The sequence below is a fragment of the Clavelina lepadiformis genome, chromosome 5 (genome assembly GCF_947623445.1).
Source record: "Clavelina lepadiformis chromosome 5, kaClaLepa1.1, whole genome shotgun sequence".
In the NCBI taxonomy this organism is placed as follows: Eukaryota; Metazoa; Chordata; class Ascidiacea; order Aplousobranchia; family Clavelinidae; genus Clavelina; species Clavelina lepadiformis.
The window spans coordinates 14,894,184-14,914,750 of NC_135244.1; the positions used below are offsets into that span (position 1 = coordinate 14,894,184).

At 36.4% G+C, this 20,567-nt stretch overlaps 2 protein-coding genes across 5 annotated transcripts; one reads left to right on the plus strand and one right to left on the minus strand.

Moving 5' to 3' along the window:
• The first annotated feature begins 277 nt into the window (after positions 1-277).
• On the plus strand, positions 278-13,051 carry LOC143460478 (uncharacterized). Of its 4 annotated transcripts, none has more exons than XM_076957980.1 (15): positions 278-435; positions 4,167-4,301; positions 7,301-7,354; positions 7,559-8,272; positions 8,460-8,519; positions 8,883-8,929; positions 9,014-9,104; positions 9,329-9,450; positions 9,559-9,715; positions 10,083-10,204; positions 10,298-10,403; positions 10,496-10,620; positions 10,990-11,074; positions 12,102-12,232; positions 12,485-13,051. In XM_076957980.1, the coding sequence occupies exons 2-15, from the start codon at positions 4,253-4,255 to the stop codon at positions 12,671-12,673; spliced, it is 2,052 nt and encodes a 683-aa protein (XP_076814095.1). In that variant the 5' UTR covers positions 278-435; positions 4,167-4,252; the 3' UTR covers positions 12,674-13,051. The 4 variants fall into 4 exon arrangements, 3 of the variants coding, with proteins under 3 accessions (XP_076814095.1, XP_076814094.1, XP_076814093.1); XM_076957979.1 differs by lacking the exon at positions 278-435 and adding an exon at positions 1,198-1,364 and having other exon boundaries at positions 10,990-11,068; XM_076957978.1 differs by lacking the exon at positions 278-435 and adding an exon at positions 1,210-1,364.
• LOC143460481 (protein prune homolog 2-like) lies at positions 13,050-18,191 on the minus strand. Its single transcript, XM_076957982.1, has one exon. The coding sequence runs from the start codon at positions 15,181-15,183 to the stop codon at positions 14,095-14,097; it is 1,089 nt and encodes a 362-aa protein (XP_076814097.1). The 5' UTR covers positions 15,184-18,191; the 3' UTR covers positions 13,050-14,094.
• Positions 18,192-20,567: the final 2,376 nt, after the last annotated feature.

Sequence of the window (20,567 nt, forward strand, 5' to 3'; positions counted from 1 at the left end):
CATTCATTCTGCTCAATGTTGGACCCCCAATTCAAAATTTGGTTGCCATGGCACTGAGACATCCATCAATATCCAAAACTGATTTAGTTAAGATTGTGGTAACTTACAAGGTATGAAACGTTTAGAATCGAAATTCTAGATTTGCCATCTTTTTTCTAGAAACCAGTAGGATTCTACTTTGGCATCGTTATGTTCTGTTACAATATATGTATTCATTTACATTATTCTGTTTGTATATACTGTATATTGTTTTGTGTGTAATATTGTAACAATTACTTATTGACTATAAAGCAATACAAAGGTTTTAGTGATATCTCAACTGTCAACATTTGTATACTCCTATTGGCTATGTTTTACAGCAATACTTCCAATTGCTAAGACAGTGTAATATGCTAGTTAGAAAATTGTTATTACCTGGCTGCAGTTGCTGATAAGGTAAGGAATGTTTCATTTATGTTTAGTTCATAGTTCGCCGCTTACCAGTATATGTCATTTATTCCGCAAATATGTTTTTGCTATATTTTGAATAGGTTCTTGTGTATTAATTTGTTTTCATTTCAAGGGTCAAAGGCAATGCTGGTAAATCACTCACTATGTAAAAATCATTTTTTGACCAAAAACGAAAACCAGAGATAAGTTAGTGTTAAAAAGACATTATTTCAAAGCAGGCTTCATATAATCTGAGATACACTGTGGTCGGTGTCATAGTTGGTAAAATGTGGAGTGCCGATTTTTAGGCTACGTAATGAAAAAATACCAAGGGCAGATGATACCTACATTATTAAGTGTGATTATGATAATGCATTCATTGGCATATTCCCTTTCAACTCTCTCTTTGAGTTGTGATTATTTGTTTTGTAATGTTGATTATTTATCGTGTTTTTTGTTTGAGTACAGATGTAAGTTTTGCATGAATGCAATTCCAACCAGCAAAAGATATTTGTTAGGTAAAGTTACTGGCTCAGTGGTGCACGATGACATATTATATATTTTGTTAATTATTTAAAAAACAAGCCAATTTCAACTGAGCTTCTATAAAAAGAGAAACTTGGTATCATGTTAAATCGATTTGTAGCATCACTAACGCAAGCAATTACAAGCAAGTGATGTTTAAGCATAAGGGGGTGTCTGATATGCCATTACATACAGTATAGAGGTACGAGCCTGTAATGAATTTAATTTGGGTGGGAAAGTGATGTGCAGTAGTTATATGCAGAATGTTTGGCAGTATTTTGTCCAGTGCATTTGGAAACAACAATAATAACAGACAGCAGTAAAGATGAGAAAGAAAAAAATGTCAAGCAAGTTAAAGCAACTGTGTTCACACAAGACTTTTTGTCAGAGGCGCTTGGTACACAATAATAGTGAGTATGGTTGCTTTGCATAATATTGTTTTTGTTTTGTTCGTTGAGTATAATTTATGCAGCACATGATGCATGTAGTTTAGTGTAGACCTTAAATTTATTTCACAGTGTCTTTGTAGTTATGTCCTATCCTTGTTTTCGGAAAAGAAATGAAATGTTCTGAGAATTTATGCATAGCCAGCCTAAATCATGTGTGATAAATTGTGTAATGAGTACAGCATGTAGCAGTAAAGTGTATGTTGGTAGTTTTTTTTTTATACATAATGGTAGACTACCAATTACGCTTGTAAGTTAGTGCTAAGACGTCTGCAGTAGGTTATCATTAAAAATTACACCAGGTATGTTTCAATTTTAAAAGTATAAAAAATCAATGTTGTCGATTACGGTAAATACTTAAGGTTTTCAGCTTTGACCTGTTAAGTATTGAATGTGTCTATTCATTCCACTTCCATGTTGTCATTAGCATAGTACATTTCAGAATGTCAAATCAAATGTGAAAATTTGTTCTAAATATATGTGTACAGTGAGACCTCGTTAATCCGGACCCCGATGAACCGGAATCCCCGCTATCCGACACAAAACTGCCGGGAACGGATTTCTTCCTATGCATTTTACCCCTTTAATCCGGAAACCCCGCTGTCCGTCTCCGACACAAAAGTTTTGGAACAAATGTGCTAAATCAATAGCAATAAAATTCGATAAACCGGATTATTAACAGTTAAGCGAAAATGATTCACGATTGTCCTAATACACTATGTACACTGGGTAGTTAGTTGACGAAACAATAGCCGATTATCTACGCATAATAACGTTGCGGTCTTTATTGATTCAAAAGTACAGTACTACACAGCATTGCGCTTTGTAAAAAAATTTAGAAACGAAAAAATAAATTGTTCATCAACAGTAACAAACAACGCTTCCGCGGTCGCAAAAAAATACGTACAGTAGGCTACATCGGTTGAGTCCGGCGATCTATTGAAGACATACTGCTGCAACTCAATCGTGCTATCAACTTTTGATATATTAGAAAGAACAACAAAGATTAGAAACAGGTCAAAGAAAGTTCAAGACTGCTGGTCCCGCCGGAATGCTTCGCCATGCAAGAGCAGTTTTCAAACCGATTTGCGGCCGCATGTTCGTCACTTCTGGCTTAGAGCATTCGTCTTTAATACGGTGGTTCTGGGGTTCGACACTGGGTCGGATCATACAATAAATATAATTTTATTTTAGTTGCTGTCCAGCCAGAAACTCGGTACTTAGAATTGGAGTAAGGTGCACACTGCGTTTTGAACACGGTACTGCATTTGCAAGATTGATTGATTTTTTACTTTCCGATAATCCGGATACCCTGATAAACCGACATTTTTTGACGAAACGAAGTGGTCCGGATTAACGAGGTCTCACTGTATATATATATATATATATAATGTTTTAATCATAAAATAGGGTAGAACCCCAGAAAGTCTACCATCCATGGGATCGTTACCAAATGGTGGTATTAGCCGTTAATGGGATGGTCTTGGATGTGGATTTCACACCAGAGCATGACATCATACGAGTATATAATACTGCACGTGTTTTGCGATCCTGTTTTTTATAAGTAATAATTCAATTTGTATTACATGTCGTTACGTAAAATGCCTCATAAATGCTATAAATGATTATCTAATTCTGACAACATTGGTTGAACAAGTTTTTGATCAATACTTGTTTTAATGCAACAGTTAAAATTTCACTTATAATGCCTAATAAGCACAATTTTTTACTTGGTTGAAAGTTCATTTAACTTTGTCTCATGTGACTCATTATTGTCTTTCTGCAATTACAATGAGAAATATTGAAAAAGAAGAAGTTTTCACAGCAGATTCATTCACAGTATGAATATGAAATTACCTAACGGCTAACCTATGTTTGGGCACACATAAGTAATGGCTAGAAGACAGTCCTACACGTTATCGCAGTGAAGCTGCAGTTGGATGGCTTTTGGTTACAATTTAACAGTCATTACGTAACCTCTTTTAGATTTTTACAAAATAGAAGACTAATGGTCATATTAGGCTAGGTTCAGTTAGTGGTTTCGTTCAAGCTATATGGTGGTTGTAGCCTGGATGTGTAAGAGAAACAGAAATCAGAAATCAGAATGCTATACATTGCAATAGAAAATATTTCGTATCGTGTTTAAGTGGTCATAATACTGGGGTTGTCTTTACACGAGATTTTACTGTTTTCCAAATGAAAGGTTACAGTCACTAGCACTGAAAGTGGCTGTGCGGAGTTTTTTTGTTTTTAAGCAATGCATCAGTGGGAATGAAGTTAATCTTTTCCAGCATATTAGATACATTTGTTTTACTTTCCTTTGTCTGGACAAAACAAAAGCTTGACATAAGGTGGTATTATTAGTTGTAACCGGTAAAAATTTCCAATATGTTTAAAACACAACCAGTGAACCAGCCGAAAAATTGTAATACAAGATCGATTATGCTTTCAACATCCGCATTTAATAGACGAATGAATTAATCGTATAGTTAATTGCCAAAATGTATTTGCATTAAATTAAATTTTTGAAAACGTCATATTCAAAAAATGCTTAGCTTGATGACAATCAATACGATTAACTCGTATTGTTTGTACCAGAATATTCTAGTAAGGACATTCTCAATTTAAAGTCTTTGTACTTGTACTCTACTGCGATCAAACTTAATTGAAATATTTGTATTTGTACCTTTGGCCACATACATATAAAAACCATCAATTCAAATCTATGTGTTGCTGTAGCTTATATTATTTACATTGAAATTTTAGACCTTCAGTTTAATGGTGCTCAGCTTAATTCATTTATTGAGCCGTACCTGATTTATGAGGAAAAAGAACACTATTTTGTCAACAATATGAGTAGGTCACCACCTCCAAGCTCTCGATCATGGTATCCTCCACCAGGTTAGTGTCTTAAACTCTCATGTTTTTACACATCCAATAATTGCACGTGCTATTGTATGTAACAAAATATGATGTTTTTATCCAATAAATAGAAACGTCCTTTTTTTGGATTTTAGTAAAAAATGATAGTCTAGTTTTTGATGGCTTAGCTCAGGTAAGAACAGCAGTTTTTTTTATAAAGGTTAAGGTTAAGTTATGTGAAACCACACATATATATTATCACCGTGTAACACGATTTTTGTTCCTGGGTTCTAATTGATATTTCCTGATCTCTCTCACCTAGAAACTTCCAAAAATCAATATAGTTCATTCCAAACATTGATTTTGTGGTTAGGAGAGTAATTTTTTGAATTTGCTGGTATGTGCAATATTGTGCATGGTTATACTGATTTACCCTATAGGAAATGGATATTTACCAAACTGTCTTTGATCGCTGTAAGTCCATTTTTAATCGCTTGGCATCGACTAAGAAGTTATATTCTATCAATGTATTTACTAAATATTCTGACGCGTTAGTCGTAGGCTATCGATTGCTTTTTCGCAAAGCAAATTACAGCCAACTTTTGGCTATTTTTCTGTCTGGCAAAGGGTTAATTCTGAGTTTGCATAATAACAGGCAACGAATTAGAATTTTTGTTATTAAAATCAAATCACAAAGCACAGGCATTTGGTACATGGAAATTTGCACATAAATGTATTAACTGTATCCGAATCAATACCATCATTAAATGTTAAATGCAAAACTAAATAAATATTTCAGGTTAAAACAGTTCAAGTATAAAATCAGTTAAAAATGGGATGTTTTGCGAGAATTTCTTTTGTACTCTACATCACTTTCCCGCATCAAGGCCCAGACATAATCTCCCATCATGCTTTCATTATATTGCCCTTGGTATCTCCTTTCAAAATCTTTTATGTCTTGATGGAATCGCTCCCCTTGTTCTTCTGAATAAGCTCCCATATTGTCTTCAAACTCGTCCAAGTGAGCATCAAGCATATGTACTTTCATGGACATTCTGCACCCCATGTTTCCATACGACTTTACCAAATTGGCAACGAGTTCGGCATAGTTATCTTCCTTGTTATTGCCCAAGAACCCATTCACCACATCTGCAAAGCTATCCCAAGCCTTCTTTTCAACATCATTAAGCATTTGGATAAAATCATTCGACTTGAGAATCTTTTTAATTTGTGGGCCAATAAATACACCAGCTTTTACTTTAGCTTCTGATAGTTCAGGAAACAAGTTCTTGAGAAACTGGAATGCGTCACCACCTTTATCCAATGCTTTCACAAATTGCTTTATAAGCCCAAGTTTTATGTGAAGGGGAGGCATAAGCACTTTGTTTGGGTTAATCAACCGAGTTTGCTTTACGTTTTTCTCTCCAACAACAAATTCGTTTCGTTTTGGCCATATTTGCTTTTTGTAGTGTTCTGTGGTAGCCCTACTATCCCAAAGGCAAAGGTGGAAAGGATACTTGGTGAACCCCCCTTGCATACCCATCAAAAACGCTACCATTTTAAAGTCCCCAATTACTTCCCAGTTATATTGATCGTACTTTATTCTATACAACACCTCAAAAATCAACCCTGCAAACAGAAGTATCTATAAAATGGCAAATATTGCAGAGTATATTAACATTTAAAAGTGATTAACATCCATCTTGGATGCTCTTTAGCCATATCTTTGATATCTTTTCTCAAAAATATTGCGATTTTAGAATTTCAGTCTCTAAACCACAAAAACAAAGTTTATATGAAATAAAGTTGATTTTCGACACTTACTTGTCCTAAGCAATAGGGAAAAATCGATTAGAACCTGGGAACAAAAAAATTTTTTTTTTGTTACATTGTGTTATATGTCTGTACATATGACCTTTAGTGATTGTCAGCCTCAGCTCAGGAACATAACCGGGCGTGCGGTGTGACATCATATTGCATTATCTCATCACATAACTTGCCCATGCACAAAGCAGATCGTGTGAAGTTTTGCGATCACTAGGGCCCGCAAAAGTCAATAAAGTCAAAAATTTTTAAGGACCTCGTCTGACCACGAATCAAAGAATAAAGTTGTTTTCAGCACCTAGGGGATTGTTTCTAAGAAGTTTATAGGTCAAAATAAAGTCAAAATTTACAATAAAGTCAAAATTTTCAATAAAGTCAAAATTTGTCAAATTATGGCTTTTGACAAAGATTTTGTGTTTCTTGAGAGTAATTTTTGTAAAAATCCTCGTGGAAGCATTGTAAATCAGGAACTGCGACACAATTAAACCATATTAACCCATAAAAGCAGGAAATAAGTCACAATGCCCACTTGGATCAGCAGTAACTTTTATCGCAAATTGTCCATTGTTTATTCATTGTTACGTTTTTAAATAATTCTTATAAAACACTTCCTCTTCATAAACGTGGTCTTTTCGAAGATCAACAGTTTGGATTTTAGGAATAGCCTACTGACATTCTGTAATACAAAAATGCCTAAGCAAGCTAAATTGTCTTCAGCAAAAGTTAGACAGATTTGTCGAGATTTTTCTGGTGAATTTAATGCAACTCCCGGGGGTGATTTAAGGTGCAATTTTTGCGAGGTTTATAGTGAAGTGCGATAAAAAGTATTTTGTTGAAAGCCACAGGAAAAGTAAACGCCATCAAAATATTACGTTTGGGTCTGAAATCGACAAAATATTATGTTTGGGTAACTGGAGGAAGAACTGTGGCCTCTACAAATAAGCAATTTCGTTAGGTCAAAATAAAGTCAAAATTTGATAAAAATAAAGTCAAAAAATTTTTTTTTAGGTCAAAATAAAAATGGCCCTAGCGATCACTGATGATAGATGATTTTGTCTGCAATTTAGTCACTTTAATTGCAATGTATATGATTGGCATTTATCGTGCACAGAAAGTCTTTAGGGGGATTTAAAGATTTGACTTTCAAGACCTTAGTCAAGGTCTGCGATCTACATGAGTTATGTATATTAAGGTTAATGTACTTTTAACTATAGGATCTACTGTTGGACCAGCCCCGATGCCATCATCGTCTGATAGAAGATCTCCAGGTTGTGTATAATAGCACTTTAGTGTAGTTGCTTACAGCCGCCCCTTTCCTTTACAGTAAACTGAATCGCTAATAAAAAAGTTATGAGTGAGCAAATCTTCCCTTTTGCTCTTTGTAGGCACTCCTGCTGCGTTGGTCTCAAGTTTCAAATTAATTTTTTTTAGTCAATCATATTTATCGTTTTTATTTATCATGTTTAACACAGGATATGACAGACCTCCACCAGAATGGTACAGATGGTATGAACAGTACAGAAATCGGAGCCCACCCCGAGGTGGCTCTCCTCATGCTGGACACAGTCCTAAACGTAGCAGCTCACCACGAAGAGGTTATTCTCCATCAAGGCCACCGAGTGCTCATTCCGAAAGAACTTCATCACAGAGAATGCCTTCTCCACACATTGATCGACATGGTAACAGCAGAAGATCTCCAAGTCCAAGACAGGAAAGACCACCAAGTCCGCGTGGTGATCGGTCTGGAAGGCCGTCAAGCCCAACACGTGGTTCAAGTCCTCGAAGAGACAGACCACCTAGTCCCAGGAGAGATAGACCACTAAGTCCCAGAAGAGACAGACCACCGAGTCCACGAAGGGATAGACCTCCAAGTCCAAGAAGAGACAGACCCAGAAGTCCCTATTATGGGTGGAAACCTCCTAGGTCTCCTCCTCGCTCATACCCTGCTCCAGACTGGGGAAGACGCAGCAGGAGTCCCCCACCACATTGGGCTAGGAGAAGCCCTCCTAGATATGGACCGCTAAGAGGAAGAAGCCCCCCAAGATCATGGGGTCCTCCTTCGGAGTGGGATCGATATCGAGGTCCACCTCCCCCTCGATCCCCACCAAGATGGGGCCCATCAGGTCCTCCAACTGCTCCTTACTGGGATCGGCGGTGGCCTGAACCCCCTCCTTCACAAGTCATTGGTACATTAATATTTCTTTTTAGATGTTTTTCTTTTACAAATTTTATGATCTTGCTAATGTCATGAGCTAACACAAGTGCACGACTAAGACTAAATCAGTAAATATTGGCTACCAATAGTCAACTAATATTTCGTTGCTGTCAGAAATAGAAGGTTTAAGTGTTTGAACCATTTCTATAAACTTTCAGGCCCATCATTTTCCTCAAGGACCCATGCACCTCCTGCTCAAAGATCATCATCGAGAAAAGGTTCATCTAAGTCAATGTGAAAACTGAAAATACTGAAATGTTTTAATTTTCTAAAAGAATGTAAATGCAAATAACTATCATATCTCTCAGTTTTCATTTGCACAGAAAAATGTATTTTACCACAAAATGCATGATCGGTTTCTGCTCAAGAAATGTTTCTGTGTCTGAAATGATAATAATTAATTTTTTTAACGCTGTGAAATCAGTTTCAATTGTTGGTCTTAGCTAAGGTTGTCAACCGAGATTAAGAGTATCCCCAACTTCAAATAGATTTGTTAAAATATGAACAAATGTAGTTAAAGGCTAACTGCCATAAAACCAGGTTTTGTGTGTTACTTCACTAAACTTATTATATTAATACAGCATCTCCTGGTCCGGTCCCAGAGCCTTTTAAACCTGATTTGAACAAGGTAAGGACCTTGTCAAACATTCTTTAAATGTTTTCTACTTTCTGTTTTCTCGATGTAACATAAATACATTGTGTATTAATGCAGGCTGATGAGAATATAGTGCCACCTGGTGATGAAAAAGATGAAGAAATTGATAGTTTTGATCTTCCTGACTATGACCCAGATGTTCCACTTGGTAAAATATTTATTTAATAAAATACAAATTTTTGTTTAAGTAAGTGTTAACAGCACAAAAGTTGTACATGTTTATTTTAACACTTGGTTTCCTAACATTCTAGGAAAGTTTCCACTATTGTATAGAATAGATGGTATGTAATTGTTCGATATAAAATGAAATTTATGTTGTATTTGATGTTTACATATAGTGCTTTTTCAATGACGCCTTACAAACACATTTAGGTCAGAAATACGTGATTGCTGTTTCTGGATTTTTCTGCAAAATTTGCCACAAGTTCTACAACTCTGAGTCATCAGCAAAAATTACCCACTGCAAATCCAGGAATCATTACGATAAATTTTCTGTCAGTATAGAATTCAGATGCAAATTTGCTTTACATTGAATTCAATTTTAAACTGTGCTTGAATGCTGTCAAATATTATAGATTCAATATATTTTGCTTCGTTTGTAGAAATGGCTTGCAGATAAACAAGTTGCATCACTTGTTCAAAAACGTTCAGCAACATCAAACTCATCTGGTCAAGAAAACAAAGATGATGATGAACCTCCATCTAAGCAGGCCAGACTATGTAGTTCGGAAACTGAAAAGGTTGAAAGTCAACAATCTGGTAAGTAACTGTTTATTGAATAAGTCCCTACAGGGATGTCTTCCATAAAAAAGCAGTAGAGAAAATGAATTAATCAAACGTTTTTTTTGGGAATACTTTATTTCTGTCAAATTAATGCAATGTCAACAAAGCTGACAAAACAAATCTCTTGTTTTTTTCTGGGAAAAAATGTAACTAAGTTTTATTTAATACCCTGAAAACGGCTAATTAGCAGCTAAAACGTTTTCAGTGTTCACTGTTGCAACATGGCCACACTTATAGCATAAACCTTTCAAAGCTCTACCAATGATAAGTCATGCTCATGCTAGCATTTAACTGTATTCATTAACAAAGACATAGGTAACATCTGCTGAGTTATTGTGTGCAGGTATGTATGACCCTTCCCAGCCAACTACAGCTGATGTGTCTATGAAAGAGGAATCAGTGAATGGCATGGAAAATAACCAGTCCCAGTTGGATACAACAACAGACAAAACCATAGAAGTGGAGGTAAACAGTTGTCATAAATTCAGTAAAATCATTTTGTTTTCCTTAGTTTGTTTAAGAACATGTTGAAAGAATTTTTTGTTGTTTGACTTCTAGGAAACAGATGATGTCTCAGATAAGCAAGGTAATTTGAGCCAGACCAGTGAATACAACTCCGATAGTGAAACACTTATAACCAATGAAACAAAGAAAGACAATGATGGTAACGATTGTTACATAATTTCCTGATTGTCATTATGATCAATTGTAATTAATTAATCTTGCAAACCGTTAACTTCATAAATTGCTTTTTAGGTTTTATTGAGGCGACGTTGTACAATTTACGAAAGATGAAGGTCAATCAGCTGAAAGCAAATCTTGAAAAACGTGGTTTAAAATCGACGGGATTGAAAACCTTGCTTTTAAAACGGTTGGAGAAAGTAAGTTGCTCATCGATATATGTCATGGTTCATATTTACCAAACAATTCTACTAACAGTCACTGCTATTTAGTATTTAATTGCAAGTGTTTGGTAGTATATTGCTCATTTTGTACTATTTAACTGGATCGTGAAGTATTGGAGTTGTGTCAGTTTAAGTTTATGTTTTGCCCTTGTGTATTGTTTCTTCTGTGAAGAAATTGATCAAGAAACTTGCTAAGTAGCTGCTGCATTGTGTTACCCGTGAAAAGATTGACTGGGGATGTGGCTATGCAGCATATATCACTTTACTGGAACTTATCAACAATAAACTAATATTCCTGTCATAATTTCATTATAAATTTTTCGACATGTTTTCCATTTATGGCAGGTGCTCTTGGAGGAACAAGCCGAACAGTCGGAGCAGAATAAAGAGGAAGAGCAAAAACAAAATGAGAATCAAGAGACAGGTGGTGGTGGGTAGTGTTTTGCCTCTCAGATTTTTACTCTTGTCAGGATTGAAGAAAGATAGATCAGGCAAAGCTCATAAGTTTTTTTTATACAAATACTGTCAGGCCACTAGGTCATCTGTTTGAGAAGTTTGTTTGAAACATTTGACTCACATAAGGGAATGGCACTTTTGGTGTGCAACAATGACTTTTCTTACCCATTGTATGTTGTACTAACTGCAGAGAGTGAGTATCATGGTTACATCGAAATGTACATTAGATGCTGTGATTGTTTTGCAGGAAAGTTGATAATGTTATTCTTAAAAACTTCAGAAAAATTTGCAGAAATCACAAAAATAAGACATGTGATTAACTTTTGGTGTACCAATCTTCATGAAAAGATAAACAATGAATACCAGTTTGTTATTATTGTGGCAAGAGTTATTGAATTAGTATAAGATAACCAGCAGATAATGGCAGACCCTACATTTGTTTTTTTTTGATGCACACTTGAGAAGTGCCTTCACCTTATTTTGGCCAAATTGCAAACACTTTCATAACAGATGAAAAGAATGAGTGTTCAGGAAAGCACAAATGCATTAGCATTATCAAAGTTGGCAAAGACACATATCACAACACTTAATCTTTTAACAGCTCGAAGAATAAATGTCAAGAACCTTGTCTAGACTACAAGCAATAGGTGACTCGCAATTTTCCGAAATAAACAGCAAGTTATTTTGGGTGCAAGAGTGTAACTGATAGTAGGGTAGTGTTTTGTTGAGATCCATAGTGTAATTCTGACAATTGTAATTAGGTATATCAGGTTACTACATGTCAATAAACATGGATCTCTTATCTAAAAACATTTAGCAAATCCTAAATAACCATAGTACCATACGTATTATGATTACACCCATATTGAATTTTTTATACCAGTTGCATAAAAGTGACCATAACTTGACCACTTCAAAATGAACAAAGCCAATTAAGTCGCGGCAGCACTAAAATGTGAAATTTATCGCATTTCTAATTAAAAAAAGGCTGATTTCAACAGATGTTGCGGTGGAGCAGGAGGACGCTAATTGCAAGCAATATATACTGAAATTGCTAGAATCTGATGTTGAACCCAATAATAGAAAACGTCAATGGTTGACTGAAAAGGAACTGGAAAAAGAACTCCTTCAGGTTCGTAGTAAAATGTTTTCCAAATCTTTTCTACTTGGGTTGCAACGAAAATGCATAGGTTGCTTGGACCACATGGCTTATAGAAACGAAAATTTCATGAACCAAGCACTCGAGGTTGTTCTTGTCTTAACGCCAATGCCAGAATAGTCGGAATCCGGCGATAAGAAATCTTTTTGTTGATTACTTCAATGCTATTACCCAAAGTTATTACAGTACATACCACATTGACATTTTAAAATATATTTTGAATAGTTGGATGGTGTACAAGAGGTAAATGGTGCCATGAGCGAACGCAAACGAGTATTCAACGGTCGAAGAACTAATGTGGATTGGACAATTAAAGTGCTTTACAAAGGAAGTCTTCCTGAAGATGGTCTTGAATTCTGGCTGCCCTCACATCAGCAATTGGCATTTAATGCTGTGCTCAATGAAAAAAAATAGCATATCACAAACTATTCAACACTGCCAGCTTTGAAAAAACACATTTATTTGAATTTAATGTACCTGCTTGAATATTAATGAATCAAGCCATTTATGGTGGTCTTGTTTTAGCTTGCATATATTTTTGAAGGCAATCTTTTGGTTACATTTTACTAACGGAGATGAAATTTTTTAATCTACGAGTAATTTTAAATTCAACGTTAGTAGCATTATTTTTGGACAAGCATCATTCATGCCTGGCTGCAATCCCTTAATTATAGAAATGGACAATCATTTAATTGACCATTTACCTGGTCTGTAATTACATTTGATTGACTATCGTCATATCCTCCCAAATTACAGGTTAACACGCCTAAAGAATAAATCATAGCAAGTGCATGATATGCTAGTTTTTAATAGGTCTAAAGGCAAGTGAACAGTGATAAATATACACCTGTATGCACTACAGGATAACAAGAGCTAGTTTTGATTAATATATTTGTTCATAGTACGCATTTCATATATGAAGATGTAATAAAATCCAGAATATACACAATAATTGAACTATCCACAAACATACAGTATTGTGGAGAAGCTGATATAATTCATTACAATTTCAGGTCCATCACTTTTAAGTGGAAAAAGAAAGTTCAATTATGTTCCTTTTTGTCACAGAAACAACCAAGTGTTCATGAGAATCATTCAAAATCACAGTACATAGTATACTTACATTGCTAGAATTAATGTCACTGCTAAAAATATTTAACAACACTAACACTACACATCTCAACTCTCAAAGAAACAATTATTGTAGCTACATCCAAGCACAATGTAGCGTTAAACACAAATGCTAGGCTACATAACATGACAATTCTCTTTAACAAGCAAATGTACACAATTTTGAAAAACTTGCAATTAGCGTCACTATACAGTAACTCAAACATAAGTTAATGTTACAGTATAATGAGCGTAACATGATATGCTATAAATCTGGAAAAGTATGATAGTTCCAACAAAAATGTCTACAAAATAACTTTGTCATAAACGACAGCAAAGTGTGTATGTTATTGATTAACAGTGCAAAAAATATATAGTTAAATCATGAATGAAAATTCAAACAAAGCAGAAGAGTTTATCCAAACATTTGTGTATGACACGCCTATTAGTACACAAAGGAAATACCCAGTTTATCAAAACACATAGGTAGGTTAACAAAGGCTGCATTTACTGAAGAAGTACGAGCAGAAACACTTGAAGTAAGAATATTGCGAAGACTGAACAAAAACGGATTGAAATGATAAAGTATCTTACTTGAGCTCAGAAAAATTAACAACACATTATGGTCCCAAATAGGGTATATGTAAATAATTTAAGAAATTTCCTGGCGAGGCCAAAACAGCATAATATCCCATTATTTTGTTTATGTATAGTCATTGTAAAATTTATTTCAGTGAAGAACTCTCTCCATTAGAACCATTTGATTGTTGTTCAAGGTGTCCACATGTATTTTTGCCATCAAATTTATTCATATTTGGTTGACTGTGATTATTCCTATTGGAGATAGCCTGGAGTTTTATGTCATGGTGTTGAACTGCATCTGGCACTACCACATTGTCGAGTGGCACTAGGTCGGCAAGTTTGTGCAAGGATGAAACTAGTTTAAGCTTTCTGCTAAACTTTGAACTTATAAATGGTCGAAAGAACCCTAGAAAGAGTCGAATATACCACGATGGATGGACTACAACTAACTGTTTCAAATTCTTTCGCAAACGGCGGTGAATCATCTGGTAGCATTTTTTCAGCCACTTCAGAGCAGGAAAATTTTTTCGGTGGCAACCACCGTTAAAAAATATTATCATATAATCTTCAGCAACCAAAAGTTCCAGGGTACTAACAATATAAAGGAAGAGATTATCCATAATGTATTGGTACTCTGTCTGTTCTGCACTTGGTAGATAACATGCAGAAAAGACAACAATAGCATTGAGCCCTTCGCCATAATAACCGCCATGAGAAAGGACCTGTCTGTAGGGTGATACTGCGCTTAAATCCAGTTTATAGTTTTGCTCACCAATAACAACAGTTTTCCAAATAGAAGGGTTGTGGTTAATGGTTACAGGTTCTTCAGTAGATGGTTGAATAACGGGAGTGTCATTGTCCCATTCTAGATCTACTCCAGAATTACATTGAGGAGAAGATGGTACGGAGGAGGGCATATCACTTGGTGTCAACAATTCTTCAGGTGTAGCAATCCCATCCAAGTCTGATTCAGACAAGTCTCCTTCACTAACCCTGGCATTTTCATTAGACAAGTCAACTGGTAACTTTCTTCTTGTTGTAGCTGCTTTGTTAAAAAACTCAGGATCTTCCTGAGTTTGAATTCTTTGAAAGCTACGTCCCGGTTGTCCAGATAAAGCTACCAAGTCATCTTCCTCCCATTGATCTTCAAATGTTATATCTCCGGAAGTGTTTGAGTCAGCAAAAGATTCACCATTTTCGACAAAAGCACTATCATCAGTAGCTTTATCCATAATTAATAAATATACTGATTCTACATTATCTTTTGGCCATGGATATACAGCTTCAAAGTAAATGGAAATTAATATTTACTACAAACTCGTCAGACATAAATTTCATTTTGCTTAACTTGAACTCTACAAATAACTTTAACAGTCCAGATGAATCACCTAACAAAAGCAAGTAATTCTAACTCAAAGTTCCTTTTTAAGATTGATTTGATGAATGATTAACTTGACATGTTTTTGTGGTTCCCAAAACATAAAAATGCCCAATATCTCAAAATTCAGCAAAATCTCAATGTGTGCAGGTGCCACACTTTCCACTACCAAGGGCGACAGAAATAGTATATATGCTGGTGGTTTAGGGTTCAAATCCTGTTAATGTTGGGGTATTTTTTTAAATTTATTTTTCAGGCAATTTAGCCATGAAAGATGAAGATTTGAGTCTGAAACTGAGTGGATTAGATTTGACACCTACTCCGCCTTGGCCTGAATGGAAAGGAGTTAATTAAGGTGTAATAGCCGAGAAAAGAAGTTCTGACGTATTTCCACCGGTAATAATTCCTCAATAGGTTACTCGATCCCAATATGGGAGTGCAAAAATAAAGGAGACTCTAAATTCCTCCCTTGGTGATCACTGTTCTAAGACTTAGCCTACCACCTCACGAAAGTATATGTATAGGCTAGGTTAAACGTCAACACACTACACAACGTTTGCCAACCTCAGCAAAACGGGCTGTCCAGCTCAAAGTCTTTATATTAACCTCTACGAAGTGACTATTTCGCCGTATGTAGGACACGTAGCCTGTTGTTAAAGATAGGCGATTAGGTTAGGAAAACGGGTATGCAAAAATTTTATTTTAGCTATTTAAGTTTTTATTGAAGGTAGATTTAGGTTAGGTCTACGTTAACAAAAACACGCAATTCTTTCTGGGGAAATAGTGGCAGTCTATAACCTCTATGGTCTATTCCAACGGTTCCCAAACTTTTTTGAGCGCGACTCAAATCCGAGTTTGGTGAACATCTCGTGTCCCAAGCTTCAAATAGCATGTTTTAACACGAAAAAATAACAATTGTATGGATGATTTTTAGCTAAGTTCGTTTGCAATGTCAACAGTCTATGCTATTTCCAGGTCCTACGCTACAGACAGACACAGACAAGCAGTGGTAATTTGACCCACTCACTATGGAACAATGTATATTATTACAAACATAGATTTGCATCGCCTAGGCACGACCCATTTTTGACCTTCGTGACGCATCTCTGGGAACCACTGGTCTATTCTATGCTGGGGATTTTTATGGTCTTTGGTCCAGCTAGTTATAGATATTTTATATATAGGATGTCTATGGCTATAATTCAGCTAGCTGCCGCATGCGCAATAGTTTAGTGGCCGTGCTGGTTGTTACCAGCAATTATTACCTTGATTATTTTTTGCGAACGTTTTAAGCCTTTTCGGATTTGCCACCTTTTCCCGTTAATTTGCGCATGTTAATAACAACTAGCTTGATATTTTTCGTGTCCCGCCCGCGCTCTTGACGAAAAATATGATTGACTAGGTCCTTCATTAATTCTATTTTTCGTCTTCAGTGTGGGGGACGAAGAATTGCACTGATGCAGGTGGTCGCAAAAATATTAACAGATATGATGATATTTACCACAAATTAGACGGGAAAATGTCGCAAGGCCTCGAGGGCAAAAACGTGCGTTTCGGTAGTAGGCCTATTAAGTGTGGTGACATTCCGCCGGTGAAATTCCTTCGTTTACACTAGTTTGCTTTGCGCTTAATCACGCCTCCTTAATTGCCTTAATTGCTTCTCCGCCTTATATGTGCTGGTCCCATCGATAGAACGTCATTCCAGTAGTAAGCGCAGTGTCGGTGGGTCGGCTGTTCAATAGTATGAGTTCAGATATATATAAGTGTTATATATCTTTCATGTTTTGCCTAACTGATTCTATTTGTTTTTAGGACTGTTCGGTTTTGTTTTAATAAAACCTAAGTTACTTGAATTAGTGTTTGAGTTTCGAGGTCATAACATTAAGTGAATGCAAGAATATTTTTTTAACGTCAGCACGGTCACCAAATCTAAACTACAAAAAACATAATTTAAACACATAAATATAAAAGAAAAGTTAAGCTGATAGTTTCGTAGGACATAAGCGTTGTGTTACCGTCGAGATGGAACCGACCCGTGTCTCTAGATGAAAGACGAAATATCTAGCTTAAATGAACTCCATTCAAGGGACCGGAGTCCCGTTCAGGTCGCCTGTGGATTGAAGCCTAAAGGCTTAAAACATGCAAGAATAATGAAACCAAATGAAAAAGTTGAATAAAGGTTAACACGACCACTAAACTCAACATACAATAAATACGTTAAAAAATGACAGCGGCAAAACAATGCTCACAAATAGGCCTACATGTAACAAGTTATATTAAGTTGGATACTGAGACAGTGTGGTAACTAGGCTACAAATAAGCTGATAAAACAGACTTGTAAAATTAATGTGTTAATAACAGTTAATGACACTGACATGGTAATCAGAAGAACGACTGTTATAGTAGTACAGCAGCCTACTGTTTTCAAATAACATCCTGTTATTTTTTACTGCTCAGTAATTGTAAAACTGCTGTTGGTAGTGTATAACTCTAGACTGCTGTTCATGACTTAATGAACAACAGACCGCGATTGCTTGAGTAGCACCCTGCTGCTAGTTGCCGCAAAAAGCTAAGCTTGTTTAAATCAAGGGTGTTTAAGGTAGGTAAATATAACTTCAACTATTCTCGCCAACACAATCAATCTTTCAATATATTCTTTTCTAAAAAACCAGTTTACACTTTTCTCAGAAAAAATCGACATTAACTGCTCACCTTGCTGAAAAACTAAACTGTTACTGACAAAGTCACGAAGAGCAACCGGGTGTTACTGTGCTAATTGTCATAATTAGTCCTTATTCCTACGGAATTCTCATGCAGATCTGATGATATTATAATGTTATCAGCGCTTTATTTAGTGTGTTTAACAACAAGCGCTGTACTATATTTTGGCCGTGTCTAGTATAGGCCTACAAGACCCTGTTTTGATTACTTCCGAATTACGTCATTCGTACTACAGCGCTTAACGCGTCAGTTCTGATATGGACCGTTTGTTAGTTTTAGTCTACCGAATGCAGTTTTATTCTGTGCTCTGGAAACAGTAACCGTTTCGTTGAGAACCAATACTAAATAATTATTCAAGACATTGACAGTTTGGTTTTGGCACTGTGATGCTTAACTGGCTATCAGGGGTTAATTAATGCGCTATCAATGGAGTCAGATTAGCGAACAAACGATCAAGCAATAATTATATATAATGTAATGGTTCCAGGTCGATTCAACCCATGGACGATTCAACCCCGGACGATTCAACCCACGGACGATTCAACCCAGGACGATTCAACCCAGGACGATTCAACCCAGGACGATTCAACCCACACGGACGATTCAACCCGCGGACGATTCAACCCGCGGACCTTTCAACCCGCGGACGATTCAACCCCGGACGATTCAACCCGCGGACGATTCAACCCACGGACGATTCAACCTAGGACGATTCAACCCACGGACCTTTCACGTACTATTGGCTTAGGTTATCACCAAGTTACTTTGTAGCCAATATTATGTAAGCTAAATAAAGCTAATATATAGGCCTAAGCTAATATAAAGCTTTTTGTTTTTCCTTTTTTTTCTTTTACCACTTCTTGTTAGCATTGGTTGTACATCAAAACACTTATTGTTTTCTGCTTTCCAGTAAAACCTTGAATATTGTTATTTTGCCCTATACAGTACTTTGCGTACATTTCTGTCTACGCCTGCTATTATTTTTTGTATTTACCCGTGTAGATCGGTTATTAATTATTATATAAAATGTTCTCCTTTTAGCATTAAGTTAACATTTTTGAAGTTTTTGAAAAGACAAAATGCTTTCGACCCACGTACGTAAATGTGTGTATTTATTTTTTTGCATGTAACTTACACAAATTACAGATATTTTTATAGTTATATAAAATTTATATAAAATTACAAGTTTAATAGATTTTGACCTAAAAGAAACAATTGACTTTATATTGGCCTAATAACTTCTATACATACTACACGTCGCACAAGACTGAAATTTGTTTTGTGATAGCATTCTGAGCAGGTTAAAAAAAATTGACCATATTGACTTTTTTTGCGTGCAATCTTCATTCCAATCAACAAACAGTTGTTTCTAAGGTTTGAATTTTAATCAACGTGTAGGCTTTATTTATTTTTCGCTAAGCAGGCCTACTAGCTACAACACGGTACATAAACTTGTTTTTATTTCAACACAAGATGTGTATTGGTATAGTGGTAAAAGCGGCATCCGTGCCTGATAACGAACTGCGTAGACGTTTTTGTAAATGGGTTAAATCGCCCGTGGGTTGAATCGTCCTGGGTTGAATGGTCCGCGGGTTGAATCGTCCGTGGGTTGAATCGTCCGCGGGTTGAATCGTCCGGGGTTGAATCGTCCGGGGTTGAATCGTCCGTGGGTTGAATCGTCCGCGGGTTGAATCGTCCGCGGGTTGAATGGTCCGCGGGTTGAATCGTCCGTGGGTTGAATCGTCCGCGGGTTGAATGGTCCGCGGGTTGAATCGTCCGTGGGTTGAATCGTCCGGGGTTGAATCGTCCGTGGGTTGAATCGTCCGACCACCCAGTAATAAATAACAACATTTCACAGCCCCAACAATACGCCCAGTTAGCATATTACATCACAAACAGAAGTATGTCAGTCACTGAGCAGCAAGCAACAGCATGGTGCTATAGGAAAACAGTATACTGCAGCACCCGTTCTTTTGGTTACGGCAATGTTCCCTCTAAGCTGCGCGCGTGCGCAAATGCGCACTGCTGACACGGTCTCTGCGCACAGAAAATCTGTGCTGCGCACAAGAAAAGAAATCCAAGCTGAATTGAAAATAAAATAAACGCATAATAATGGCTACAGTGCGCACGTGGCACGTCTGATGTTGCTCACAGTGGCCCAAGGGACCGCTCAGGGAATTAGTATGTTTGCTCAGACTCGTGAAAAATTAGAGGGAACATTGGTTACGACCCCGCCTCCGCATGCAGCCCCAAGTTTAATAGAAATGACAAGTTATGCGGACGCTCGTTGTCACGTGATTACTGTAAACAAAAAAGTCAGAATTATTTCGGACCAAATAATGGTTCCAAATGTATTCTGTCAATTTTGTGCGGGCCAATTAGGTAGTTTTAGAATAAACTACTTGTAATGAAAAGTGGTATAATGGTACCTTAGCCTGTAAGGTTTGCCCGCTTCCTTACAAAGTCTGTTTCCTTGTGTATATCTTAACAGTGAACTTTGATAGACTTCAGCAATAA